General features: G+C 45.2%; 1 protein-coding gene across 13 annotated transcripts; it reads left to right on the top strand.

The window, feature by feature from the left end:
- The first annotated feature begins 15 nt into the window (after nt 1-15).
- On the top strand, nt 16-25,297 carry gba1 (glucosylceramidase beta 1). 13 transcript variants are annotated; one of them, XM_060820773.1, is made up of 11 exons: nt 16-86; nt 2,874-3,000; nt 4,256-4,447; nt 11,369-11,515; nt 11,667-11,800; nt 12,257-12,429; nt 13,248-13,485; nt 14,035-14,259; nt 18,616-18,779; nt 21,451-21,567; nt 25,169-25,297. In XM_060820773.1, the coding sequence occupies exons 2-11, from the start codon at nt 2,940-2,942 to the stop codon at nt 25,272-25,274; spliced, it is 1,557 nt and encodes a 518-aa protein (XP_060676756.1). In that variant the 5' UTR covers nt 16-86; nt 2,874-2,939; the 3' UTR covers nt 25,275-25,297. The 13 variants fall into 13 exon arrangements, with proteins under 13 accessions (XP_060676756.1, XP_060676754.1, XP_060676758.1 ...); XM_060820771.1 differs by having other exon boundaries at nt 86-170; XM_060820775.1 differs by lacking the exon at nt 16-86 and adding an exon at nt 95-203 and having other exon boundaries at nt 2,878-3,000.
- Nucleotides 25,298-26,223: the final 926 nt, after the last annotated feature.

Genomic DNA, 26,223 nt, shown 5'->3' with positions numbered 1-26,223 from the left:
GGAGCGCAAGCAATTCAAGGAAAAGGCGGCGGGGGGCGTGGTCGAACACAAACGTCACGTGGGGCGCGGTGGCGTCACGTGGTCCGGTGGGATGAGCTCTCGCTGACCCCAGATTTTTTTTTCCCCGATTCCTGTCAATTAGCGCTGGGGGAGCGCCGCACGGTCGGAGGGTCAGCGCTGGGGGAGCGCCGCACGGTCGGCGGGTCAGCGCTAGGGCAGCGCCGCACGGTCGGCGGGTCAGCGCTGGGGGAGCGCCGCACGGTCGGCGGGTCAGCGCTGGGGGAGCGCCGCACGGTCGGCGGGTCAGCGCTGGGGGAGCGCCGCACGGTCGGCGGGTCAGCGCTGGGGGAGCGCCGCACGGTCGGCGGGTCAGCGCTGGGGGAGCGCCGCACGGTCGGCGGGTCAGCGCTGGGGGAGCGCCGCACGGTCGGCGGGTCAGCGCTGGGGGAGCGCCGCACGGTCGGCGGGTCAGCGCTGGGGGAGCGCCGCACGGTCGGCGGGTCAGCGCTGGGGGAGCGCCGCACGGTCGGCGGGTCAGCGCTGGGGGAGCGCCGCACGGTCGGCGGGTCAGCGCTGGGGGAGCGCCGCACGGTCGGCGGGTCAGCGCTGGGGGAGCGCCGCACGGTCGGCGGGTCAGCGCTGGGGGAGCGCCGCACGGTCGGCGGGTCAGCGCTGGGGGAGCGCCGCACGGTCGGCGGGTCAGCGCTGGGGGAGCGCCGCACGGTCGGCGGGTCAGCGCTGGGGGAGCGCCGCACGGTCGGCGGGTCAGCGCTGGGGGAGCGCCGCACGGTCGGCGGGTCAGCGCTGGGGGAGCGCCGCACGGTCGGCGGGTCAGCGCTGGGGCAGCGCCGCACGGTCGGAGGGTCAGCGCTGGGGCAGCGCCGCAGGGTCGGCGCTGAGGGCATGCCTAGCCTGTATTGACCCTCTCTGACCGTACAGCATTCCTCAGTCTGCTCTTCTGATGGACCACCATGTGCTCGGGCACTGCACTGGGTGCACTGATGGAGAATATCTGTGAAAGCCTTTAGATCGGCCGTTGTGCGCTAACCTGCGGATGTTTACCACAGTACTGCCAGTGCACTGACAGTGAACCCAGTCATAAAGGATAGTCAGTTTCTACATTGATGAGGAAGTGCAGTGTTGGACTGTGCTGCACAAAGTTAGAAATCACAGAACGCCAGGCTATCATCCAACAGGTTTATTTGGCAGTACAAGCTTTCAGAGCACTGCTCCTTCGTCAGGTAGCTATTGGAGCAGGATTATAGGACACAATTTATAGAAGAACATAATGTCATACAACTGATGCGATATATTAAACAAGCCGAGATTGCTATTTTTTTTCTCTTTTTTTTATTTTTTCCCCCACACTACTGCCTAACTGCGGTAGTGCTTATTTTCCCCAGCACCCATGGTGTGAGACACAGTGAGAGACACGAAGTGCACAAATCTTTATTTAATTTCCACCACCAGGAAGAAAGGAAACACCCGAGTGGCCTGTGACAAGCAGTGCCCTTCACATCAAAGGGCAATGCTGTGTGATCAAAACAGTGAAGGGGAGGGCAAGGACTAAATCAAAATAGCGTTGGAGGGGGAAATGATGCACTCCACTCCCTGCGGCGCCCACCTCTCCCTGAACAACTCCAGGGTGTTGGTGGACACCGCGTGCTCCTTCTCCAAGGACACCCGGGCCCTAACATAACCGCGGAAGAGGGGCAAGCAGTCGGCCCTAACAACCCCCTCCACGGCCCGCTGCCTGGACCTGTTTATGGCCAGTTTGGCCAGGCCCAGGAGCAGACCCACGAGGAGGTCTTCAGACCTGCCCTCCCTCCTCCGCACCGAGTGCCCGAAGATCAGGAGCGTGGGACTGAAGTGCAACCAAAAACAGAAGAGAAGGTTTTTCAGAAAATCAAAAAGGGAGTGCAAACACCCACACCCAATATACACATGGTCCACGGACTCCACAGAACAAGCAGTTGGGCTGGGAGTCCGTGAACCACCGCAATCTGCGGTTGCAGGGGACTGCTGCGTGCAGCACCCTCCACCCCAGATCCCCGAGAGAAAGGGGGAGGACTCCAGCATAGAGGGCCCTCCACTGGGGATCCCCACCGCCCAGTGGCAAATGGGCACGCCAGGGCGTGTCCGGGCGGTGGATGAGGGAGAAGAGGTGGACGGTGTGCAGCGGCAGTCAATATAGGGCACGCCTTTTAACGTCCTTGAACGGGACAAAATTAAAATTTCGGAGGCGGCTTAGGTTGTGGGGCGCAGGCTCCCGCGGGAAGTACAGGACCTTGGGGCCAATGTGAAATTCCGTCCAGGCAGCCGAGATTGCTATTAAGTCTTAAGCATTAATTAAGTCTTAATGAGTCAAAAACTACAACCCATTCTTAAGATTTAACAGCAATCTAGGTTTGTTCATACATTGCATCAATTGTCTGACACTTTGATCTTTTACTTTCAATTCTGTGTTCTATGCTCCTGCTCCACTAGCTACCTGATATAAGAGCAGCACTCTGAAAGTTTGTACTATCATATAAACCTGTTGGATGATAACCTGGTGTTCTGTGATTTGTAACTAAATCCAAATATGGTCCAGTCTTGCTCCTGGTAATTCCTTATGCTTGGCTGTAACCTGTAAAACCCTGATGGTTTTAGACCATAAGACATTGGAGCAGAATTGGGCCTTGCAGCCCACAGAATCTGCTCCATCATTCAGTCATGGCTGATATGTTCCTCAACCCTATTTTCCTGCCTTTTCCCCATAACCCTTGACACCCTTATTCATTAAAGATATAGCTAACTCTGTCTCAAATACAACTAATGACTTGGTTTTGGATTATAGCTTTTAACATTGTTCCCGGTATCTTTCTGTTCAGTTAGGATACCTTGAGGTACTGAAGAAACTGCAACAAAGAGAAACTATATCAGTTTCCTCCCCTAAGATGCCCAGCGTTTGTTTCTTTTTGTGTTTTCTGCCTTTCTGGCCAATCCTTCCAGTCTCAGGTGAGGAACTGACATGTAAATAAAGTTGACAGTAATGTTTCACAGATTAGTGCAGGCACTGAGCCGTGTTCAGTAAACTGATTGGAAACATTCTGCAAGATAAGTGCAAACTGTAGACTGATGTAGATCCAAATTAGTTTGGGTTAGAGCTAGTTCCACTGGGATATTAGTTCACAAAGCCAAGTCCATCTCGGCATCAGAAGTTGCATTCAGTATTGAGGACTGAAATGTGTGAATTCATTGCATCTGACCTGACCCCACTGGAATGCAGAATTTCTCAGTCGCACAGGATCTGAAAATGGCCATACTCTGTGAACAGATTTTCAGAAACCACCCCCCCCCCCCCCCCCCCCACCGACTGTATCTTTTGTTCTGGGCTGGCAGGTGTTGCACATGTTACACGACCGCACGCTCGTTTCCCAGTCTGTATGCTTCTGAATGTGTTCCCAGCAGCCTGATAAGCCAAATGGGACGGCTTTCCATCCTTGAGATTGGACATCACTGGGAGATCCTGAGGAAATTTGAGAGTGTCTGTGGAGGAGGATGAAAGATTCTAGGACTCGGGGAGAAGAGAAGAATTTTTTTCTCGTAGGATTGAGAGTCATGAAAGCTCTGAGTCAAAAGGTGTTAAATATTTTTAAGGCAGATGTAAATAGATTCTTGTAAGCAAAAAGTCAAAAGTTATCATGGATTAGTGGGAATGTGGAGCAATCGGATTAGCTTGGATCTGTGTGAATAATCAACTAGGAGAAAGTGAGGACTGTAGATACTGGAGATCAGAGCTGAAAAGTATGATGCTGGAAAAGCGCAGCAGGTCAGGCAGCATCCAAGGAGCAGGAGAATCGACATTTCTGGCACAAGCCCTTCTTCAGGAAGGGCTTATGCCCGAAACGTCGATTCTCCTGCTCCTTGGATGCTGCCTGACCTGCTGCGCTTTTCCAAGAACACATTTTTCAGCTCTGTGTGAATAATGGATTGGCCTTGATGGCCTACCTCTGCTCCGAGTTCGTTTTATTTCAAGGACCTTCCCTATTGGATCGCTGTGACATTTTTATATTTTGTGCAAGTTTCAGCCCAAGGCTCTGAATTCTAGTTGTAAAACTTGTTAATTCTCATCTGATGAATTACTATTTGAGTCATGGACCAAAATGTCATTAGTGCCTGAACATTACCTCAGTGAAAGGTGGCACCTTTGAAGAGTAGGGAAGGGATAAACAAGGAATGTTGTTGTAACTGTTTACCTTTCTTTTCTCAGCTGGTAAACCGTGTGATGCCAGGAGTTTTGGGGGTAGCTCAGTGGTTTGTATTTGCAATGCGACATACTGCGATACAATGGATCCACTGGTGCTGCCAGAGAAAGGCCATTACCTTTTGTATGAAACCACGAAGGCTGGTAAAAGGCTTGAGAGCAAAATCGGAAAAATCCTAACAAACACAAAACAGGAAGGTAATGTTTGTAGTTGCTGCTTTTCTTTGTTTTGTTTCATGGGGTGGTTTGCCACCATTAATTGCCTGTCCCTCATTGTCCTTGAGATGCCTTCTGGAATCTCTGCAGAGTACTTTGTTGAAAGGCCATAATCTTAAGCAATAATTAGTTGAAGTGAATCATTTCAGATATTCCTTTGTGAACAATTATTTTTGCATCTATCTTCATTCAGTTCACAAAAATAGAGAATTGTACTGACGAGGAAAACTCCCTGCAGCCTTGAACAAAGTCAATTGCACTGTTCGCTTCCAGTGTTCCTTCTCTGTGTCCAGTGAGACATTCCATCATTGTTGGAATTTACTCACCTCCTGATGAATCCTCGTCCATGCTTTTATCTCTAGTTTGAACTAAACCAGACTTCTTCTGGATAGTCATCTTATCTTTTCCCTCATAAGTTTAAATTCCATAATTATTCTTAATAATTTATATCGATGCACCAAAGAAAGCATCCTACCCGGATACATCATAACTCCGTATGGCAACTGGTGTGCCCAACATTGCAAGAAATTACAGAACTTGGAAACAGTAAAGACCGCAGATGCTGGAAGTCAGAGTCAATAGATGTGAGGCTGGAAAAGGGCAGCAGATCAAAGAGTTATAAACACAGCCCAGTCCATTAAGAAAAACAGCATTCCTTCCATTGACTCTACCTGGGGAAAGTAGCCAATTTAACCAAAGATTCCTCCCACCCTGGTTATATTCTCTTCCATTAGGCATCATACTTCTCCTGTAGTAGAGTTGATCTTCTCTGCACCATCTCTATGCCTGTGATACTAGATTCTGCATTCTCTTCTTATTGCCCAAATGTACTTAATGAAAGACATGTTATCATAGAACCCTTACAATGTGGAAAGAGGACATTTGGCCCATTGAGTCCACACTGATCCTCCAAAGAGGATCCCACCCACACCTACCCCATCCCTGTAACCATGCATTTCTGATAGCTAAACCATTTAGCCTGCACATCCCTGGATCTTTGGGACAATTTACCATGGCCAATGCACCTAACGTCTGGGAGAAAACCGGACCACCCCGAGGAAACTCACGTAGACAGGGAGAGAATGTGCAAACTCCACACAGAAGCTGGTATTGAACCCAGGTTCCTGGTACCGTGAGGTAGCAGGGCTAATCAGTGAGTCACCTTGCCATAGATTTGTCTGGTTGACACTCAAAACAATTTTCACTATTTCTTGGTACATGTGACAATAAATCAAATCGAATTGTGGAGGTGATGGTGTACTGGTATTATGACTAGTCTATTAATTCAGAGACCCAGGCCATGTTCTTGGAACAGTTTGAGTGCTGCCAGTTTTTCTTTAATCTAAAGGGTTCTTTCTTTTGCTGTCAGTCTGCCAAGTGGAACCTTATTAAAAGCCTTGCTGAAGTCCAAGTAGAATACATGAAAAACATTACCTTGACTACACACCTTCAAAAATTCAACCAAGTTGGTCATACATGACCACCCCACCTTAACATAACCCTTCTGACTGTTCTTGATTCCCTGCCTTTCCAAATGTAGATTAGTTATGTTCCTCTGAACTGCTTCCAGCAGTTTCCCAAATGTTGATGTTAGGTTAACTGGCCTGTAGTTTCCTTGTTTATCCCTTGCTTCCTTTTTGAATAACAGTACCATATTGGATGTCTTTCAGTCCTTTGGCACCTAACCCATAGTCAGAGGAATTGAAAATTATTGCTAGTGCTCCTGTTATTTTCTCCTTTGACTCACTCAACAACCTGGGATACATTTTGTTTGGTCCTGGAGGTTTAATCTTGTAAGCCTGCCAGAGGACTCAGAACCTCCTCTCTGACTATGCTAATTTCTTCAAATGTATCGCAGTCCTCCTCCTTGATTTTTTTGTATCCATGTCATCCCTCTCACTAGTGAACATTGACACAAAGTATTAGTTTAGAAATATACCTACATTCTCTGATTGCACACACAAATTACCACTATGGCCCTTAATGGGCTCTCGTCTTTTCCTTTTATCTCAATATTTAGGGGAACTTTGGGACCGGTTCTGGGGAAGGTGGGACTATTACAAAATGGATGGTCAACATCTGAACCAGACCAGAACCAATGTCCTTGAGGGAGTTTTTGCTACTGCTGTTGGGGACGTTTTACACTAATGTGGCAGGGGACTGGGAACCAGAAGAGAAAACAAGTAAGCAATGAGGTGGAGACTGGATACTGTAAGAATTATGAAGATAGCATTAATAAAGGGAAGAGTAGGCAGAGAGCAGATGAGCGCAAAAAGAAACTGGTGAGATGAAATGCATCTACTTTAATGCAAAGAGTATAGTGTGTAAGGCAGATGAACTTGGGACTTGGATTGGTGCCTGGGAGTATGATGATATTGCAATCACAGAGACTTGGTTGAAGGAAGGGCATAATGATTGGCAATTAAATGTTCCAGGATACAGACCCTTCAGACAGGACAGGGAGGGAAGTAAAAGAGAGGGGGCAGGTGGGGGGGGGAGAGGGTTGCATTGCTGGTTAAGGACGATGTCATGGCTGTGCTAAAGGAGTACACTATGGAGGTCTTGGGTAGTGAGGCATTATGGGTGGAGCTGAGAAATAAGAAGGGTGTAGTCACACTGTTGGGACTGTATTACAGGCCTCCCAACAGTGAGCGTGAGGTAGAAGAACAAATAGATAAACAGATTATGGAAAGATGTAGAGGCAACAGGATAGTGGTGATGGGAGACTTTAATTTTCTCAACATTGACTGGGATACACTTAACGTCAGAGGTCTAGATGGGGTAGAATTTGTAAGAAGCGTCCAGGAGACTTTTCTAGAGTAGTATGTCAATAGTCCGACAAAGGAAGGAGCCATATTGGACCTGGTATTGGGGAACAAGCCAGGACAGGTGGTAGAAGTTGCGGTGGGGGATTTCTTTGGGAACAGTGACCACAATTCTTTAAGTTTTAGAATACTGGTAGATAAAGAAGAGAGTGATCCTAAGGGAAGATTACTAAACTGGGCCAAGGCCAATTATATCAAAATTAGGCAGGAGTTCGGAAATGTGGATTGGACACAGCTATCTGAAGGGAAGTCCACATCTGAGATGTGGGAGGCTTTCAAAGACAGGTTAAAGATAGTGCAGGATAGGCATGTCCTGTTGAAGGCAAAGAATAGGAAGGGCAAGATTCATGAACCATGGATGACAGGAGAAATTGTACGACTAGCCAAGAGGAAAAGGGAAGCATACATAACGTCCAGGCAGCTAAGAACAGAACAGGCCCTGGAAGAATATCGCAAGAGTAGGATATGTCTTAAACAAAGAATCAAGCGGGTTAAAAGGGGTCATGAAATAGCTTTAGCGAGCAGAATTTAGGAGAATCCCAAAGCATTTTATTCTTATATAAGAAGCAAGCAGGTAACTAGAGAAAGGATTGGTCCACTAAAGGATAACGAAGGAAGGCTGTGTGTCGAACCTGAGAGAATGGGTGAGATTCTGAATGATTACTTTGCATCAGTGTTCACTGAGGAGTGGAACATGATGAATGTTAGAGATAGAAGTTTGATTAGTCTGGATCACATTGACATAAGTAGGGAAGATGTGTTGGGTAGGCTAAAGATTATTAGGGTAGACAAATCCCCAGGACTGGATGAGATCTATCCCAGGTTGCTGAGGGAGGTGAGAGAGGAAATAACTGGGACCCTGACAGATATCTTTGTGGCATCCTTAAAGACAGGTGAGGTGCCGGAGGACTGGAGGATTGCTCATGATGTCCCCCTGTACAAGAAGGGTAGTAGGGATATTCCAGGTAACTACAGATCAGTGAGCCTGACGTTTGGTGGTGGGAAAGTTGCTGGAGAAGGAACTGAGGGATAGGATCTGTTTATATTTAAACAAGAATAGGCTTATCAGTGATAGGCAACATGGTTTTCTGTGGGGGAGATTGTGCCTTACCAACTTAATAGAGTTCTTCGAGGAAGTGATCAAGTTGATAGATGAAGGAAGGGCTGTTGATGTCATATACATGGACCTCAGTAAGGTGTTTGATAAGGTTCCCCATGGCTGACTAATGGAGAAAGTGAAGTCACATGGTGCACAGGGTGTTCTAGCTAGGGTGGATAAAGAACTGTTTGAGCAACAGGAGACAGAGTAGTAGTTGAAGGGAATTTCTCGAAATGGAGAAAGGTGACCAGTGTGTTCCACAGGGGTCAGTGTTGGGGCTACTGTTGGTTGTGATATACATAAATGATCTGGAAGAGGTCACTATTGGTTTGACCAGTAAGTTTGCAGATGACACAAAGATTGGTGGAGTAGCGTAAGGGACTGTCAGAATACAGGAGGATATAGATAGACTGGAGAGTTGGGTGGAAAAGTGGCAGATGGATTTCAATCCAGACAATGTGAGGTGATGCATTTAGGCAAGATTAATTCTAGAGCGAATTATACAATGAACAGAAGAGCCTTGGGAAAAGTTGATGGGCAGAGAGATCTGGGAGTGCAGGTCCATTGTACCCTGAAGGTTGCTGCACAGGTGGATAGAGTGGTCAAGAGGCATATAGTATGCTGACCTTCATTGGACGGGGTGTTGAGTATAAGGGCTGGCAAGTCATGTTAACATTTGTACAAGACATTGGTTTGGCCGCATTTAGAATACTGTGTACAGTTCTGGCTGCCACATTACCAAAAGGATGTGGACGCTTTGGAGAGGGTGCAGAGAAGGTTTATGAGAATGTTGCCTGGTATGGAAGGTGCTAGCTATGAAGAAAGGTTGAGTAGGTCAGGTTTATTTTCATTAGAGAAAAGGAGATTGGGGGGGGGGGCCTGATTGAGGTTTATAAAATCATGAAGGGTATAGACCGGGTGGATAGAGACTAGCTTTTTCCCAGGGTGAAGGATTCAATAACGAGAGGTCACACTTTCAAGGTGAGATATGGAAAGTTTAAGGGGGATACACGTGGCAAGTACTTCACACAGAGGGTGGTGGGTGTTTGGAACACGTTGCCAGCAGAGGTGGTAGAGGCAGGCACGGTAGATTCATTTAAGATGTGTCTGGATAAATGCATGAGTAGGTGGGGAGCAGAGGGATACAGATGCTTAGGAATTGATCGACCGATTTAGACAGTAGATTTGGATTGGCTCAGGCTTGGAGGGCAGAAGGGCCTGTTCCTGGGCTGTAAGCTTTCTTTGTTCTGTGGAAAAAATGTCTTGGAAAGTTCCCTTAGTTTATATGCCATTGTCATTTCATGTCCCCAGTTTGCACTCCTGATTTCCTTTTCAAGTTCCCTCTTGTATTTTCTAGACTCCTTCAAAGGCTTCTGCTGTTTTGGGCCACTGGGATCAGTCGTAAGCATACCTTTTTAATCCATATATCCCTCGATTTGTTGGTCCCACCCTTTATCTTTTATTTGAACATGTTGGCCCTGTACTTTTCCTATTTCCCTCTTGATTGCATCCCATTGTTTTGACACAGATTTTCCTGGAAGTATCTGCTCCTAAGTTCACTCTGGTCAAATCACATCTGATCTCATTAAAATAAGCCTACTCCCATTTAAAATTTTGATTTCCTGGTCTTCTAAAAATCTTCCTTTTCCCAACCAACAGAGTATTCCCTCGATTCCATTGACGTCTTATTTCCATAATCACCTCCAGATTGAACCCCTAAGATATCTGCACAACTCCAATGCAGGGATAGGTTAGGGAGGGTTGAGTCTGGTTGGGATGCTGTTCAGAGGATTGGTGTGGATTCGATGGGCTGAACAATTTGCTTCCATGCTGTAAGGATTCTGTGATGCTATTAATTCTAGACTTTATACACCCATGCTTTTCTTGGCTCTACTGTTGGTGGTCGTACTGTCGGCTGCCCGGGTCCTGAACTCTGGCATTACTTCCTTAAATCTCTGTCTGTCTGTCTGTCTCCTTTTAAAATGCTTTTCAGTTTATTTGTTTACTTGATTCGAGTTCACTGTAGTCAGACAACCTCAAGCAGTGACGCCTGTTCCTGTCTTTGCAGACTGACCTCCAGAATTCCTTGAGGATCGAGCTTTTGGTTCCTCTTTTTTTTTACGTATGTGCTGATTCCCTGGAATTAAAACACCGCATCAAGTTCCACTGACATGTTGATGATGATGACGTTCCACTGCCCTTCACCCACTGCTGTTGACATCTTCTCTGTATCAGATTGGTCAGGTTTCATGTTTGACATGATGTTTGATGAACTCAACCTCCTTCAGTGAATCATTGAGGGGCTTGAAGCCTCAGCCTCCTTTGCCTCAGCCATAAGCTCTGGCCTTGCGACATCAACATCCCCTGTTTTCTTGGTTGCTGCGTCAGGCTGAAACTGACAGGGTGCAGCATCTCTAAACCGAGGTGGATCAGAATCTGATTCTGAGGACTACATGTATATCTTCACTCCCTTAGTCCATTGCTGTCCGTTCTCCTTTCTCTGCTTCACTGAGCTGCTGCTAAAATCCTCATTCCTGCAGGTCTCCTGTTCTTGTATTCTCTTTAGTTCTTCCTCAGAAACCTTGTCGTTCAGATAATTGCTAATATTTTTAGTCAACCTGTTCAGGGATGTTATAGTGCATGTCAGGAACAGGTGAGGCTTGAGCCAAGGCCTTCTGGCTCAGAGACAGGTATACTACCACTGTACCTTCTTCATGTATTCTATCTCATTCAGAACTGTCCAAGTTCATTCACACTGGCTTCCTATCCCTAATGCATTGATTCAAATTTGTAATTGTTTTCAAATTCCTTTCAGGGTTGTGTCTCTGTGACCATCTCCAATTTCAGATGCCTTCACATGTCCTTCAGTCTCATTCTAGCCTCTTAGAAGTCAGTGGTAACAAGTTGAATACGACTGAACTCTCCTTGAAATCCAACTCCTTATTTCCAGTGCCCTAAATGACAGCCTTGTTCCCCTAGGTTTGCAGCTGACTTTTGATGTGAGGAAGAAATACCAGCAGATGAAAGGTTTTGGAGGTGCGATCACTGATGCTGCAGCTATCAACATTCTCTCGCTTTCTGCTGGGTCCCAGGAAAACCTTCTCCGATCCTACTTTTCCGAAGAAGGTTTGTGTGGATCAAAATTAAGCATGCTGCAAAAGACCAGGAATTATTAACAGGCCCCTGTGTGGCTATATCTTCCTTGTCATAGTGTCCACAGAAAAGCTCAGCTTTGAAAACACTGACACATTCATCTTGCCGATTTTTCCGAATGCAGGAATTGAGTACAATATTATCCGTGTCCCGATGGCGAGCTGTGATTTTTCAACACGTGTGTACACTTATGATGACCATTCTGGAGACCTGGATCTGCAACACTTCAGTTTGACAAAGGAAGACACCAAAATGAAGGTGAAATGCTTGCCCTTCTTTGCACGTTTGATAGGAACAATTGGACATTTGGGAGGGAAGGGATAGTGTCAGCCTTAGCCTTCCTGTGACAGCAGTCTTTCCCTGACTTGGCTTCTTCTGTCTCTCCCACGTTGCCTCTCCTTCCTCTGTTTTCATGTCCTTTCCGGCACTGCCCCCTCACATTTCCCCCCTCTTGCCCTTCCCTCATGCCCTTCCCTCAGTGTCTTCCTTCAGTGCCTCCTCCTGTTCTTCCCTTCATGCCCATCCCCTGTTGTTCCTCATCTCCTGAGCTCACTCAGCTCCCCTTTATCCTATCCCCCCTCTTCTCTCCATTGCCATTTGTCTAGCCATTTTCCTGCATTTCCATAAGCCCAAGAATTGACCTTAACATAACTCCACTGGTGGAATCTGAACTCTCCCATTCAAATCTGACTTTTTTTTTTCTTCTCCAACTAGATCCCAATTATTCAAGCGGCCAAAGCAGTCTCCAAACGTCCCATGTCCTTGTTTGCGAGTCCATGGACTGCTCCACCCTGGATGAAAACAAGCAATTCAACAATTGGGAAGGGGACTTTGAAGGGGAAACCTGGAGGAAAATACTACAAGTCATGGGCAAAGTATTTCATCAGGTGAAACAGACACTTTTATCTCCCTGCCCAAGGTGCACTGGGACAAATTGGTTTGAATCTCTTTCAGGGCCTTGTGGGAGAAGGCGATGCTGTGAAAATCAGTTTGAGAACTGGTAGCTGATTGGTAACTGTGATTTGGTTTGTGTGGTTTTGTTCTTTAAGATGAAAATCTGTTAAATGGAAAAGGTCAGGTGCAGATGAAAAGCAAGCACACATTTTAAAAATTTTTTTTGCTTTTTTTTCACCTGTCTGGTCTCTGAACTGAGCATTTCTTGAGTCAAGTTGTAAGTCTCTTTGTACACGAATAACTAGTCAGAAATATCGATCCATTTCTCAGGGGGTGCTCACATATAAAGTGACTGGTTTCTGAGTATGACAGTGTATTCTCTTCCTGTGTCTGTCACTCCTTGAACGTTTCCACAAGGCCATATTTTACCTGGAAGGGATCAAGTCCTTGAACCAATTTTAAACATAAATCTCTACCTATTCCCTCCCTGCCACATGCTGGGAACAACACAGCGTGTAGTTGATGGTTCACGTTCAGAGCTTCAAACTCAGCTGCTGGTTTTGAATTAGGTTCTCAACAGAAAATGCAACAATTTTTGAATTCCTAATCGAAAGTATATTCTTGTGAAAGAATAAAATGTAATTGAATTTGGTATTGCCAATTTCCCATCAATCTTGTTTCACAAACTCTATTCTCCCCTCTTCCCCCATCCTCCCCCCACCCTTGCTTTCTCTCGTTTTTTTTCCTGATGCTCTTTCTTTTGCTTATAGTTTACTTCTCCATCTCTCTTTTCATCCCTCTCTCTTTCCAGGTTTCTGGATGAATATGCAAAACACAACCTCACATTTTGGGCATTGACAGCACAGAATGAGCCCACCACAGGAATGCTGACTGATTATCGCTTCCAGTGCATGGGCTTCACAGCAGAGATGCAGCGAGATTTCATTCTGATTGACCTTGGGCCTGCATTACAGAGCAGTGCTCACAAGGACGTGCAGCTTATGATCCTTGATGATCAAAGATTCTTGTTGCCCTATTGGGCAAAAGTGGTGAGTGTGATTTGAGAAGAACTCTCAAAACCAACAGCTACATTTGGTTGGGTATGAAGAGCAGCTTCTTGTTAGTAACCTGTTAAGCTATTCAGTATAAAGAATGCTTCTTTGCTGAATACATCTGCAAATACTGAACTTTGCTAGCAACACAGATTCCAGTCAAATGAAAGTGTTGAAATGACCACTGCAGAGCACCAGTTCAGGATTGTTGGTATGGATGGTTTTGAAATGTAAGGGACTATGGTAATGGAAGGGATGGGCAGGACCAGGGCCAAGAGGTGGTTGCTCAGGAGAATGGACAAGACCAGGACACCCGGTTGAGAGCCTTGTGGGGAAGGAGATTGATTGATTGCATGCATGGGTATTCACACCAAGCATTTGGTGCACATTTTGTCCCGATCTGAACTCCAACAATGAATGAAAAGCAAGTGCAGTAATTTGAAACCTTCAGAATCTAAAGGTGTTTTATGCAGTCTGTCCAACACTGAATGTCACAAAGATTCAGCAACACTGACATTAAAACGTCTTTTCTCCCTATCCCACTAGGTCTTGAGTGATGTGCGTGTTGCTCGGTATGTACGTGGCATTGCAGTGCACTGGTACCTCGATATGCTGACTCCAGCTGACACAACTCTGGGCAGCACGCAGGAGCTTTTCCCAGAATATTACCTGTTTTCCACAGAGGCCTGCACTGGATACTTGCCGTGGGAACACACAGTGCAGTTGGGAAGTTGGGAGCGAGGTGCCATGTACAGCTATGACATCATTCAGGTCAGTTGGTGAGAGGGGGAATGAGAAATGAACTGAAATCAGTTGAGCAAGAATATGAGCCATGAGTCCTCCTGTGTGGAGCCCCCAGGTGGTGATGGTTAGCCTCTGCAATGTGAACTACAGTAAGTTTGGTACAGTTTTGGATTTGTGATGGGTATGTTTATAGAGTCTTAGAGATTGTCTGAAGGGGAATAAATCTAAGTATTACCATTTAGCCCCCCCTCCAGTGTCTTGTAAATAGTGTCCTCGGCAGAAGCTGTTCAGTTAACCTCTATACCATCAGACAACCGAGATGAAAACTTCACTGGCTTTTCTGTGGTCATCAGCCACAGCTGCAAAGCATGATCATGGAGATAGAATTAGATTACTTAGTGTGGAAACAGGCCCTTCGGCCCAACAAGTCCACACCGACCCGCCGAAGCGCAACCTACCCATACCCCTACATTTACCCCTTTTCCTAACATACGGTCAATTTAGCATGGCCAATTCACCTGACCCGCACATCTTTGGACTGTGGGAGGAAACCGGAGCACCCGGAGGAAACCCACACAGACACGGGGAGAATGTGCAAACTCCACACAGTCAGTCGCCCGAGTCAGGAATTGAACCCGGGTGTCTGGCGCTGTGAGGCAGCAGTGCTAACCACTGTGCCACCGTGCCGCCTCAGTGAAAGTGGGACTGGTGAAAACGAAGGAGAGAAGCAGACCGGAGAGCTTTCAGCAAGGTTGTGCGGGGGGGGGGGTAAGGGTCATGTTTGAGAAAATGTGATTAAATTGAATCGTGAAGATATGAGACGAGAGAAAGTTAGCCGTCGGGGCAATGATCAGAGTATGACAGAAAATGATGGGGCAGAGGCATAGCCAATGGGGAGATGATGGCCTAGTGATATTATTACTGGACTGTTAATCCAGATACCCAGATAATGTTCTCGGGACCTGTGTTCAAATCCCACCACGGCATGACCATGAATCCTTTGCCAATTGTCAGAAAGCCCCATCTGGTTCACTCACCTCCTTTAGGGGAGGAAACTGCCATCCTTACCTAGTCTGGCCTACATGTGACTCTAGACCCATAGCAATGTGATTGACTCTTAACTGCCCTCTGGGCAATAAACACTGCTTAGCCATCACATGAATGAATTAAAAAACAGCATCATCTGATGATGCTATTGACTACAACATTGACAACTCAGGGCTCTGTATTTGAATGGACTCTAGAATCTGGAATAAGACTGATGAATTGAGAGCAGTAAATCGAAAAAAAAACAAGTGACATAGTCACAATTGCAGGAACATCCAATGTCAGAATTGTTAAAGTATGAGGAGGCCATTTGTATTTGTGGTGCCTCTTTAAGCAAGCATCTTGTCATGCCATTCGCTTGCTTGCTCCCTGTAGGCTCCGAAATTTGTTCATTCCTGATTCTCTTTTGAAAGTGTCTGTTGAACCTGGCTCCTCCAAACTCTGGGGTGGTGCATTCCATACCTTAATGGATCCTAATGTGAATCCAGTCTGTCAATGAGAGAGAATCAAGGCACCTTTCTTTCTCAATGGGAGTTTTGGCCAGTGAAGAATCCCACAATAAATTTTCCGGCCAGTTCGATAAACATCTGTGAATCTAACCATTTTGTGCCACTCAGCCAGTTTGATGTCCATGTTGCTCTGGTCCCTTTTATTCAATGAGCTCTAACTTTGCTCACCAGTTCATTTGCAGCATTGCATCAAATGTCTTATATATACCAGATCCACAGCACTGCCTTGATTGACCCTCTCTGTTATCTCTTCAGTCAATTCCAGAAAATTAGTTAAGTGATTTTCCTTTAGGAATCTGATTGAAGGTAGAGCAGAGGATCTGGTATACATGGATTTTAGCAAGGCGTTTGATAAGGTTCACCATTTTAGGCTTATTCAGAAAGTAAGGAGGTATGGGATACAGGGAAATCTGGCTGTCTGGATACTGAATTGGCTGGCCCATTGAAAACAGAGGGTGGTAGCAGATGGAAAGTATTCAGCCTGGAGCTCGGTGACCAGCGGTGTTCTGTAGGGATCTGTTCTGGGGCCTCTGCTCTTTGTGATTTTGTTTATATAAACGATTTGGATGAGAGTGTGCAAGGGTAGGTTAGTAAGTTTGCCGATGACAAGACGCTTGGTGGAGTTGTGGATAGTGTGGAGGACTGTTGTCAATTGCAAAGGACGTTGACAGGTTGCAGGACTGGATTGAGATATGGCAGATGGTGTTCAACCTGGAAGAGTGGAAGGTCAAATCTGAGTGCAGATTACAGGGTTAAAGACAGGATTCTTGGCAGTGTGGAGGAACAGCGGGATCTTGTCCACGTCCATAGATCCCTCAAAATTGCCACCCAAGTTGATAGGATTGTAAAAATGCAAATGTCATGTTGGCTTTCATCAGCAGGGGATTGAGTTTGAGCCATGATGTTATGCTGCAGCTCTATAAAGCCCTGGTCAGACCACCCTTGGAATATTGTGTTCAGTTCTAGTCGCCTTGTTATAGGAAGGATGTGGAAGTTTTAGAGAGGGTTCAGAGGAGATTGACCAGGATGTTACCTGGACTGGAAGGCATGTCTTATGAAGAAAGGTTGAGGGAACGAGAGCTTTTCTTATTGGAGTGAAGAAGGGTGAGAGGCAACTTGATAGAGGTGTACAAGATGATGAGGGGCATAGGTAGAGCGAATTGTCTAAGACTTGTTTCCAGGGCTGAAATGGCAATCACAAGAGGGAATAATTTTAAGGTGATTAGAGGAAGGTTTAGGGGAGATGTCAGAGGTAGGTGCTTTGCACAGAGAGGACTCTTGGATAGGCACATGGATGACAATAAGATGAAAGGTATGTAGGTTAGTCTGATCTTAGACTTTGATAAAAGGTCGGTACAACATGGTCTTCAGTATAAAGGATACAAATGACATCTCAGACATAATTGTGAATCATCTGTGAAAGAGGGAAGACATTTAAACAACTAAAATTGTCAGGGAAAGGATACTGAGATGGTCATTTCAACTAAAAGCTGACCAACAATAGACTTCACCCAAAAAAGAAGTGACTGATGAGGTTGAGATTAACTTTTCCAGAATCTAGGGAATTTTGCAAGGTCCATTTAGATTGGAAATTAGTGGATATGATTCCTCTATTCAAGAAATTGGAGAGTTAGAAAGCAAGAAATAGCAGGCCAAATAGCTTAACATCTGACATAAGAAAAATGCTAGAATCTATTGTTAGAGATACAGCAAGGCATTTTGAAAATCTCAAAGCAATCGAGGAGAGTAATTTTATGAAGGAGAAATCACATTTGACATTTATTGGAGTTCATTTGAGTCCATCGCAGACATTGGTTGATAATGGGAGCCTGTCCTTGGATTTGCAGAGTAAATGTTACTATAACGAGTTGGAGATCTAGAATGTAACATATTAGCAGAGGTAAAGGATTGCTTTGCTGAGCAGTGAAGGTTTACAATATATCATTATTATTTGAGAGTTGGGGTCTAAAGCAGAGGTAAAAATGCTGGCAACTGGGACTAGATTAATTTAGGGTATCTGGTAGGACTGAGGGGTATGTTTCCATGCTGTATACCTCTATGACTGTAAGTGGGTTTTATGAAGGTGACTTGTGTTTTTTTTATATAATGGTCAGGAACTTTTTTTTTAGAAATGTTAAAATAGCATTTCCAAGAAATTGAGTTACTTTGACTAAATGAGCAGACATACTGAGATAATTGCTGAAGGGAAATCATGCCTGACAAATCTACTAGAATTATTGAGTAGATATCCCCTTTGACTTCAAGAATGAAGCAAATTTGTTTGAAGTTTATGGAATTTGTTCCCCAGAGATTGGTGGAGGTGGGTCATTGGACACTTTTTTTTTAAAGCAGAGGTAGACAGATTCTTGAACATTTAGGGAGTGTTACAACACTGGATAAATTCTCCTGCTCACTACAAACCAGCAACACAAAAGAATTATCCTGTGCAGTAATTTGTGGAATTGTGCTGTAATTAGAGGCCAAGAACTATTTAAAGTAAAAATTAACAACTTTATTTCTTAAAGTATAACAGGGAATAATTAGCAAGCAACTATTTACAACTCCTTCCTCTAACCAGAGAATGATTCTTCCAGGTTGACCCCTCTCTGTTCTTTGTCCAATTTATTTTATTTCTTTGTCTCTGGGCTCCATCTTCACCTATCATTTACTCTTTCCCTTTTCAAATAAACCTATTGGACTATAACTTGGTGTTGTGATTTTTGATCCTGTTGGGTATAAGCGAGGCTTGAAACACAAATAGCCTTCTCCTGCTCCTTATTTTGCCATTGAATGTACATCTTTGTGTTGTTTCTGCCACATGTTGCAGAATCTGAATAATTATGTAACTGGTTGGACAGACTGGAACATTGCATTGAATTTGCAAGGTGGCCCGAACTGGGTGAAAAACTTTGCTGACAGTCCAGTCATTGTGAACAGTCATCAGGACACCTTCTACAAACAACCTATGTTCTACCACATGGCCCACTTCAGGTAAAAGCCATTTATCTGACTCATGATGTAATTCTTCAGGGGCTGGTGTTTGCACAAGTGCATTTGTTGTACAAGTTAACACTTCTTAAAGGGAGTTAATGTTTGAGCAGCAATGTGATGTCTCACTATCTCTGGCTGCAGTATCAGTTAATGGGAGCCTCCCACTGTCTCCTCCCAGAGGCACACTTACCTTCTCTATCTCTTCTTGGTCATAGTTAGAACAGTACAGGCCCTTCGGCGCTCGATGTTCTGCTGACCTTTGATCAAACTCTAAGATCAGACTAACCTACATACCCTTCATTTTACTGTCCTCCATGTGCCTATTCAAGAGTCGCTTTAATGTCCCTAATATATCTGACTCTCCTACCACCATTGGCAGTGCATTCCACACACCTAACACTCTCTGTGTAAATAACCTACTTCTGACATTTCCCCTAAGCCTTCTGACAATCACCTTGCAATTATGCCCTGGTTTAGCCACTTCTGCCCTGGAAACAAGTCTCTGACTATTCACTCTATCTCTGCCTCTCATCATCTTGTACACCTCTATCAAGTTGCCCCTCACCCTGCTTCAGTCCAATGAGAAAAACCTTGGCCCACTCAACCTTTTTTCATAAGATATGCCCTCCAGTCCAGGCAGCATCCTGGTAAATCTCCTTTGCACCCTCTCTAAAGCTTCCACATCCTTCCTATAGTGAGGCAACCAGAATTGAATACAATATTCCAAGTGTGGTTTAACCAGGGCTTTATAGAGCGGCAGAATAAACTCGCAGCTCTTAAACTCAATCCCCCTACTAATAAAAGCCAATACTCCTAAACAACCCAATCAACTTGGATGGCAACTTTGAGGTATCTATGGACGTGGACTCCCAGATTCCACTTCTAAGAATCCTGCCTTTATCCCTGTAATCTGCATTCAAATTCCACCATCCAAAATGAATCACTTCACACTTTTCCAGGTTGAACTCAATCTGCCACTTCTCAGCCCAGCTCTGCATTCTGTTAATGTTCTCATTGCAACCTACAACAGTCCTCTTCAGCCCACCACTCCACCAACCTTAATGTCATCAGCAAACTTACTAACCCACCCTTCCAACTCCTCATCCAAATCACTTATAAAAATCACAAGTTAAAAGTGGAGAGTCAAAAAGTGTGGTGCTGGAAAAGCACAGCAGGTCAGGCAGCATCTGAGACAACATTTTGGGCATAAGCCCTTCATTGGGGACTGTGGGGAGGCCCAAGGAGTCTGAAAGGTAATAGGAGGGAGTTAGGGTTGCCATTGGGGGTGGGGGGGGGAAGCAGGGGTGGCAGGGAAGATGGTTTAAAAAAAATATGATAGGTGGATGCACTTGGGGGGTAATGATAGGTCAGAACGGATAGGTGGGAAGGAAGATGGACATGAACAAGTTCAAGAGAGCAGTGTCAAGTTGGAGGGTTGGATCTGGGATAAGGTGGGAGGAGGAGAGATGAGGAAACTGGTGAAATCGATGTTGATCCCATGGTGGAAGATGAGGCATCCTTTCTCCAGGTGTTTGGTTGGCTGGCTAGGATTTGGCAGGGGACATTTGGTTTGTAGGTTAATTTGATCTTAGAGTAGAATAAAAGGTCAGCACAACATCGAGGGCCAAAGAGCCTGTACTGTACTGTTCTGTATTCTTAAAGGGACAACCCCTTATTCTGAAACTCTCCCACAAAGGGAGCATAATAAATAAAACCAGGTAAATATTCCTGTTAATGAAATTCCAATACTGTCCAGTGTCATAAGCCTTTGTTTATATCGAGAATACATTCCATTTGCAATCATCAATCCAAATGATTGGCCGGTTGGTTGGTGAGGAGGAAGGTTACAGGGCAATATAAACATGTTGGACCCCTGGGCAGATTAGAGGCTGATGATAGAATTTAACCCGATTAAGTGTGAGCACTTTGAAGAAGTAACAAGACAGGGGAGTGTTCCATGAATAGCAAGGTACTAGGAAGTTAAGAGGAACAGTGTGTTCCTGGGGCTTTTGTCCATAGATCCCTGAAGGTGGCAAGATGGGTTAGTATCAACCAGGAGAAAGTGAGAACTGCAGATGCTGGAGATCAGCTGAAAACTGTGTCGCTGGAAAAGCGCAGCAGGTCAGGCAGCATCCAAGGAACAGGAGAATCGATGTTTCAGGCACGCTTGCCTTTATCAGGAGTGGCATAGGTTATGGAAGCAAGGAGGTTATCTTGGAGCTGTACCTAACTTTGGTGAGGCCACAGCTGGAGTACTGTGTACCACACTGGTCATCACGCTGTAAAAAAGATTTGATTGTACTGGAGATGATTCTCCAGAATGTTCCCTGAGATGGAGCCTTTCAACATTGGTGAGAGAGCGCGTAAGTTTGAGTTGTTTTCTTTGGAGCAGAGAAGGCAAACAGGGGACCCGATTGAGTGGATAAGATTGATGAGCTGGGCATGGTTGATAGAGAGCAGTCGTTCCCCAGAGAGAGATCAAAGTGTTTATATCATTCAGTCTTCATGATGACAGAGGTAGGTCTTGCGAGAACATAGCTACCACCTGCCTGAAATGGGGAATAAAAGTCATTGAGAGCAAAGGAAGTTCTTTCCCTGCCTAACAGTAAAGTGGGCCTGTGTTGAGCTTCAGATGGCCTTCACTCTGATGCACATGTTCTTTTCTCGGCAGTAAATTTGTTCCTGAGGGTTCTCGACGAGTCGGCCTTGATCCCAATGCTGTTACTGAGCTGGAATCTGTGGCTTTTCTCTGCCCAGATGGATGTGCAGTCGTCAATGTCCTGAACTGGTGAGCTGCTGTCACAATTTAAACACTCCATTTGTTCTCCGAGTTAGTACAACACAGGAAGAGGCCAGTCCTCTCATCATATTTGCACTAGTAAACACAGCTCTAATTACATGAATCCAATTTGCCAGCCCTTGGCCCAGAGCCCTGGAGATTTTGGCAGCGCAAGTGAATTTTTAAAAATGCTTTGAGTGTGTCTGATTCACCCTCCTGACAGCCAGAGAGAGTTCCAGACATCTGCAGTCCTCTGAGTGAAAATATTTCTTAATGATCAGGGAGAAGGGAAGGCCGATCAGGGAGAAGGGAAGGCCAATCAGGGATGGTGGAGGGAACTTGTGCATGGAGTATGAGCAGATAGGGGAAGCCCAAAATGAGTTTTTTGCTTCAGTTTTCAACAAGGAAAGGGACCTTGTTGTGAATGAAAACTTTGAGGAGCTGGTATAGTCTTGACCAGATAAAGATTGATGAAGTTGATGTGCTGGAAATTTTGGAAAACATTAAGATAGATAAGTCCCCAGGGCCAGACCAGATTTATCCTAGGCCGCTCCAGGAAGCGAGAAAGGAGGTTGTTAAGCCACTGCCAAGGATATTTGCCTCCTCACTCTCCACGGGAGTCGTACCGGAGGATTGGAAGGAGGCGAATGTTCCTTTTTTCAAGAAGGGTAATACAGAAATCCCTGGCAATTACAGACCAGTCAGTGTTATGTCTGTGGTCAGCAAAGTTTTGGAAAGAATTCTGAGGGATAGGATTTATGGCTATTTGGCAAAGCATAAGTGTGATTAAAGGCAGTCAGCATGGCTTTGTGAGGGGCAATTCATGCCTCACAAATCTTATTGAGTTCTTTGAGGAGGGGTCAAGACAGGTTGACGAAGATCGAGCAGTGAATGTGGTGTATATGGATTTCAGCAAGGCATTTGATAAGGTTCCCCATGGTAGGCTTATTCATAAAGTCAGGAAGTATGGGATACAGGGAGACTTGGCTATCTGGATTCAGAATTGGCTGGCTGACAGAAGGCAGAGAGTGGTTGTAGATGGGAAGTATTCTACCTGGAGGTCAGTGTTGAGTGGGGTCCCGCAGGGCTCTGTTCTTGGGCCTCTGCTCTTTGTAGTTTTTATAAAGGACTTGGATGAGGGGTAGGTTAGGAAATTTGCAGATAACACAAAAGTTAGAGACGCAGTCGATAGTATAGAGGGCTACTGCAGGCTGCAGCACGACATAGACAGGATGCAGAGCTGGGCTGAGAAATGATAGATGGGGTTCAACCTGGATAAATGCAAAGTGATGCATTTTGGAAGGTCGAACTCGAATGCTGAATATAGGATTAAATACAGGATTCTTGGCAGTGTGGAGGAACAGAGGGATCTGGGTGTGCAAGTACATATCTCCCTCAAAGTTGCCACCCAAGAGCATATGGTGTTTTACCTATCATTAACAGGGGGATCGAGTTTAAGAGCCTCAAGGTTTTACTGCAGCTCTACAAGACCCTGATGAGACCACACTTGGAATATTGTGTCCAGTTCTGGTCGCCCTACAATAGAAAAGATACAGAGGCTTTGGAGAGGGTGTAAAGAAGGTTTACCAGGATGCTGCCTGGACTGGAGGGCTTGCTTTATGAAGAAAGGTTGAATACGCTCAGACTTCTCCCTCTGGAGAGAAGGAGGAAGAGAGGAGACCTGATCGAGGTGTTCAAAATAATAAGAGGAATAGATAGCGTCAGAGACTTTTCTCCAGGGCAGGATTGATTGATACAAGAAGTCATAGTTTGAAGGTATTAGGAGGAAGGTATAAAGGAGATGTCAGAGGTAGGTTCTTTACGCAGAGAGTTGTGAATGCATGGAATGTGTTGCCAATGGTGGTGGTGGAAGCAGAGTCATTAGGGACATTTAAGCAACTGCTAGACATGCACATGGATAGCAATGAGTTGAGGGATGTGTAGGTTAAGCTATTATATTTTACATTAGGATTAAACCTTGGCACAACATTGTGGGCCAAAAGGCCTGTTCTGTGCTGTACTTTTCTATGGTCTATATTCTAACTCTCCTCTTAGCTTATTACGTTTTATCATAAATCTATGCCCCTTAGTTATGGACGACTCTACAATTGGAAAAACTCCCTTCCTATTCGCCCTCTCTATGTATGTCATAGTCTTGCTGACCTCAATCAGGTGCCCCCTCAATCTGCACTGGCCCAAGGTAAACAATCCCAAACCATCCTCATCAATCTTTTCTTGTAGCTCAGACTATCCAGACTGGGCAGCATCGTGGTGAATCTCCTCTGTAACTTGTTAAGAGCGATCACATCCTTCTTATGATATGGTGACCAGAACTGCACACAGTCCTCCAGATGTGTGGCCTTACCAGTGTTTTATCCGGATCCAGTATAATCTCCTTGATCTTGTACTTAGAAGCTGTGACGTGTGATACAGTATCCCATGAGCCTTCAGAACCCCCTCTTCTCCCTGTCCTACCTTAATGGACCTGTGGATATATTCATCAAGGTCCCTCTGATCTTCAGTACTTGGTCATACCATGCATTGTGTCAATCCTTGCCTTGTTAGCCTCTCCAAATACATTACCTCACAGTTAGCTATTGACTTGGAATGGCTTATTGTTGTTTCTGTGTGAAAAACAGCCAGAACCTGTTAACTTTGACAGGTAAAGACATTTGAAGTTTCAAAATATTAATTATCTGTCAAGTTTTTAAGCAGTACTCACTGGTCTTAATGTCATTCAATATCCAGTCAAAAATGTGAAGAGAGAATTACCCACCGATTATCTGTCTGCTCTCCTGTAGCATCAGGATTCAGTTTTGTTGAAGTAGCTCCACTGCCAGTCTGTCGCCTTCTAAGATCTGTCCACTCCTACTGCTTTTAATTTCACTACCGTTGTTCCAGAGTAGCCCACAGCTCCACTGCCAGTCTTTGTTTAGGTTCCAGAGTAGCCCACAGCTCCACTGCCAGTCTTTTAGATTTTGGTCGCTGTTCCTTTGTGGTTAGCCACTGTCTCTAATTCTATACTCCTACAGACAGTGTGTTCCTGGTCACAGCCCCTCATTGTGTTCTCACAATGCTGTCTTGTCTAAAATGTTGCAGCTGAGTTTCCCAGACCATACAACAGTCAGAGCTGATGATGTGGATGTATGCTGGGGTCCAATAAATGGTGCCCCTTGTGCTGAACTCAGGGTAGGGGACCATTACAGAAACCACAGCAGTGTTGACAGATTTAAGAGTAACTAGGTAAATCTTTGAAGAAGCAGTGAATGGGAGAAGGGGGTTATTTTTCTAACTTTGAGACTTAGTAGTCCAGGTAGCACTAGGCAGTCCTGCATGAACAAATGATTTCCTTTACCCAAAGTGTCCAGTATAGATAGAGGGAGCCAATGGTAAGACAGGGACAGCCAAGTAGCAGACACAGCTGACTAGTTCCTTGTGATTTTTGTGTACACACCTGTCCAGGAGCTGACACACAAGACAGCTGGGTTAATTGGCTCATAGTCATAGAGATGTACAGCACGGAAACAGACCCTTCAGTCCAACTGCTCACTTTCCCAATGAGATCAGAATGTCAGAGTCGATTGAATTATTTGCCTTTTACCTTTTTCAGGAGCCCGAAGGATATCGATTTTGTGATCTGGGATCCGGAGCATGGCTTTATTAAAGCACATTCACCTGCACAATCTATCCAGTCTTATTTATGGAAATGGCAGTAAATCCTGTTTCACAAAGAGTCAAAGTATGATGTGCAGAATCCTTATGTAAACAAAGCTGTTAATTACATCAATACTGATTATTGTATGCTATGGTAAATCCTTCTCAACTGGATTCCCCTTCCTCAGCTTGCATCAAACATACATTGCTCCATTGACAATCAATGGAGCAACGTTGGTATTCTTTGTTTTAACAGCAGGAGGAGACCATCCAAGCCCTCAAGTCTACCCTGCCATTGAATAAGATAATGGCTGAACTGATTATGGTCCTGACTCCACCTTGAGACTTGCCCCTGATCCTCTTTGATTAGAAAGCAGTCATTAGTCACACCAGACCAGAGAGGGATGACTGGTTGTGATCCAACCTGAGGATCACTACATTTCAGCCAAGGGGAGAGGTGAGGTTGAGAATGAGAATCCTGTGTGGTAATCTCAGCCGCGTTGAATTGAACTCACATTGCTGGTGTAAGTCTGCATTGCCAATCAGCTGTCCATCCAACTGAGGTAGCTGTTACTCATCTATACAATTTCCAACAGCTTTGCCTGGACCTCTTCCAAGGAGAGAGATTCTACTGAGTGCAAAATGTCTTCATTTCCATCTCAAATGGGTGTTCCCTAGGTTTAGTTTCTCCCATGAGGGTAAATGTCTTCTCAGCATTCAGCTTGTCTAGTCCCCTCAGTATCTTCAGTACTGCAGGAAGATAGTGACATGCAAAAAAATGTGTCCACGTTGATGGGGCTGTGTAGGTTTTTGTGAGACACAGTTTAAACAACGATTCAACAGGTTTATTTTTTGGGGACGCTAACCTGTGATGAATTTGGGTTAATTATCACTTTATAAAAGATGGTGATCACAAAGGATGTTGTTTGTATCAGACGTTTCAATGACTAACATCATCTGAAGTAACTAGATTGCTGTAGAATTGGATAAATCCACAGACTAAAGAAATCT

This window comes from Hemiscyllium ocellatum, chromosome 50, assembly GCF_020745735.1.
Source record: "Hemiscyllium ocellatum isolate sHemOce1 chromosome 50, sHemOce1.pat.X.cur, whole genome shotgun sequence".
Taxonomy (NCBI): domain Eukaryota; kingdom Metazoa; phylum Chordata; class Chondrichthyes; order Orectolobiformes; family Hemiscylliidae; genus Hemiscyllium; species Hemiscyllium ocellatum.
Note: the sequence above shows the minus strand (reverse complement) of the source record. Positions and strands in the feature narration are given on the sequence as shown.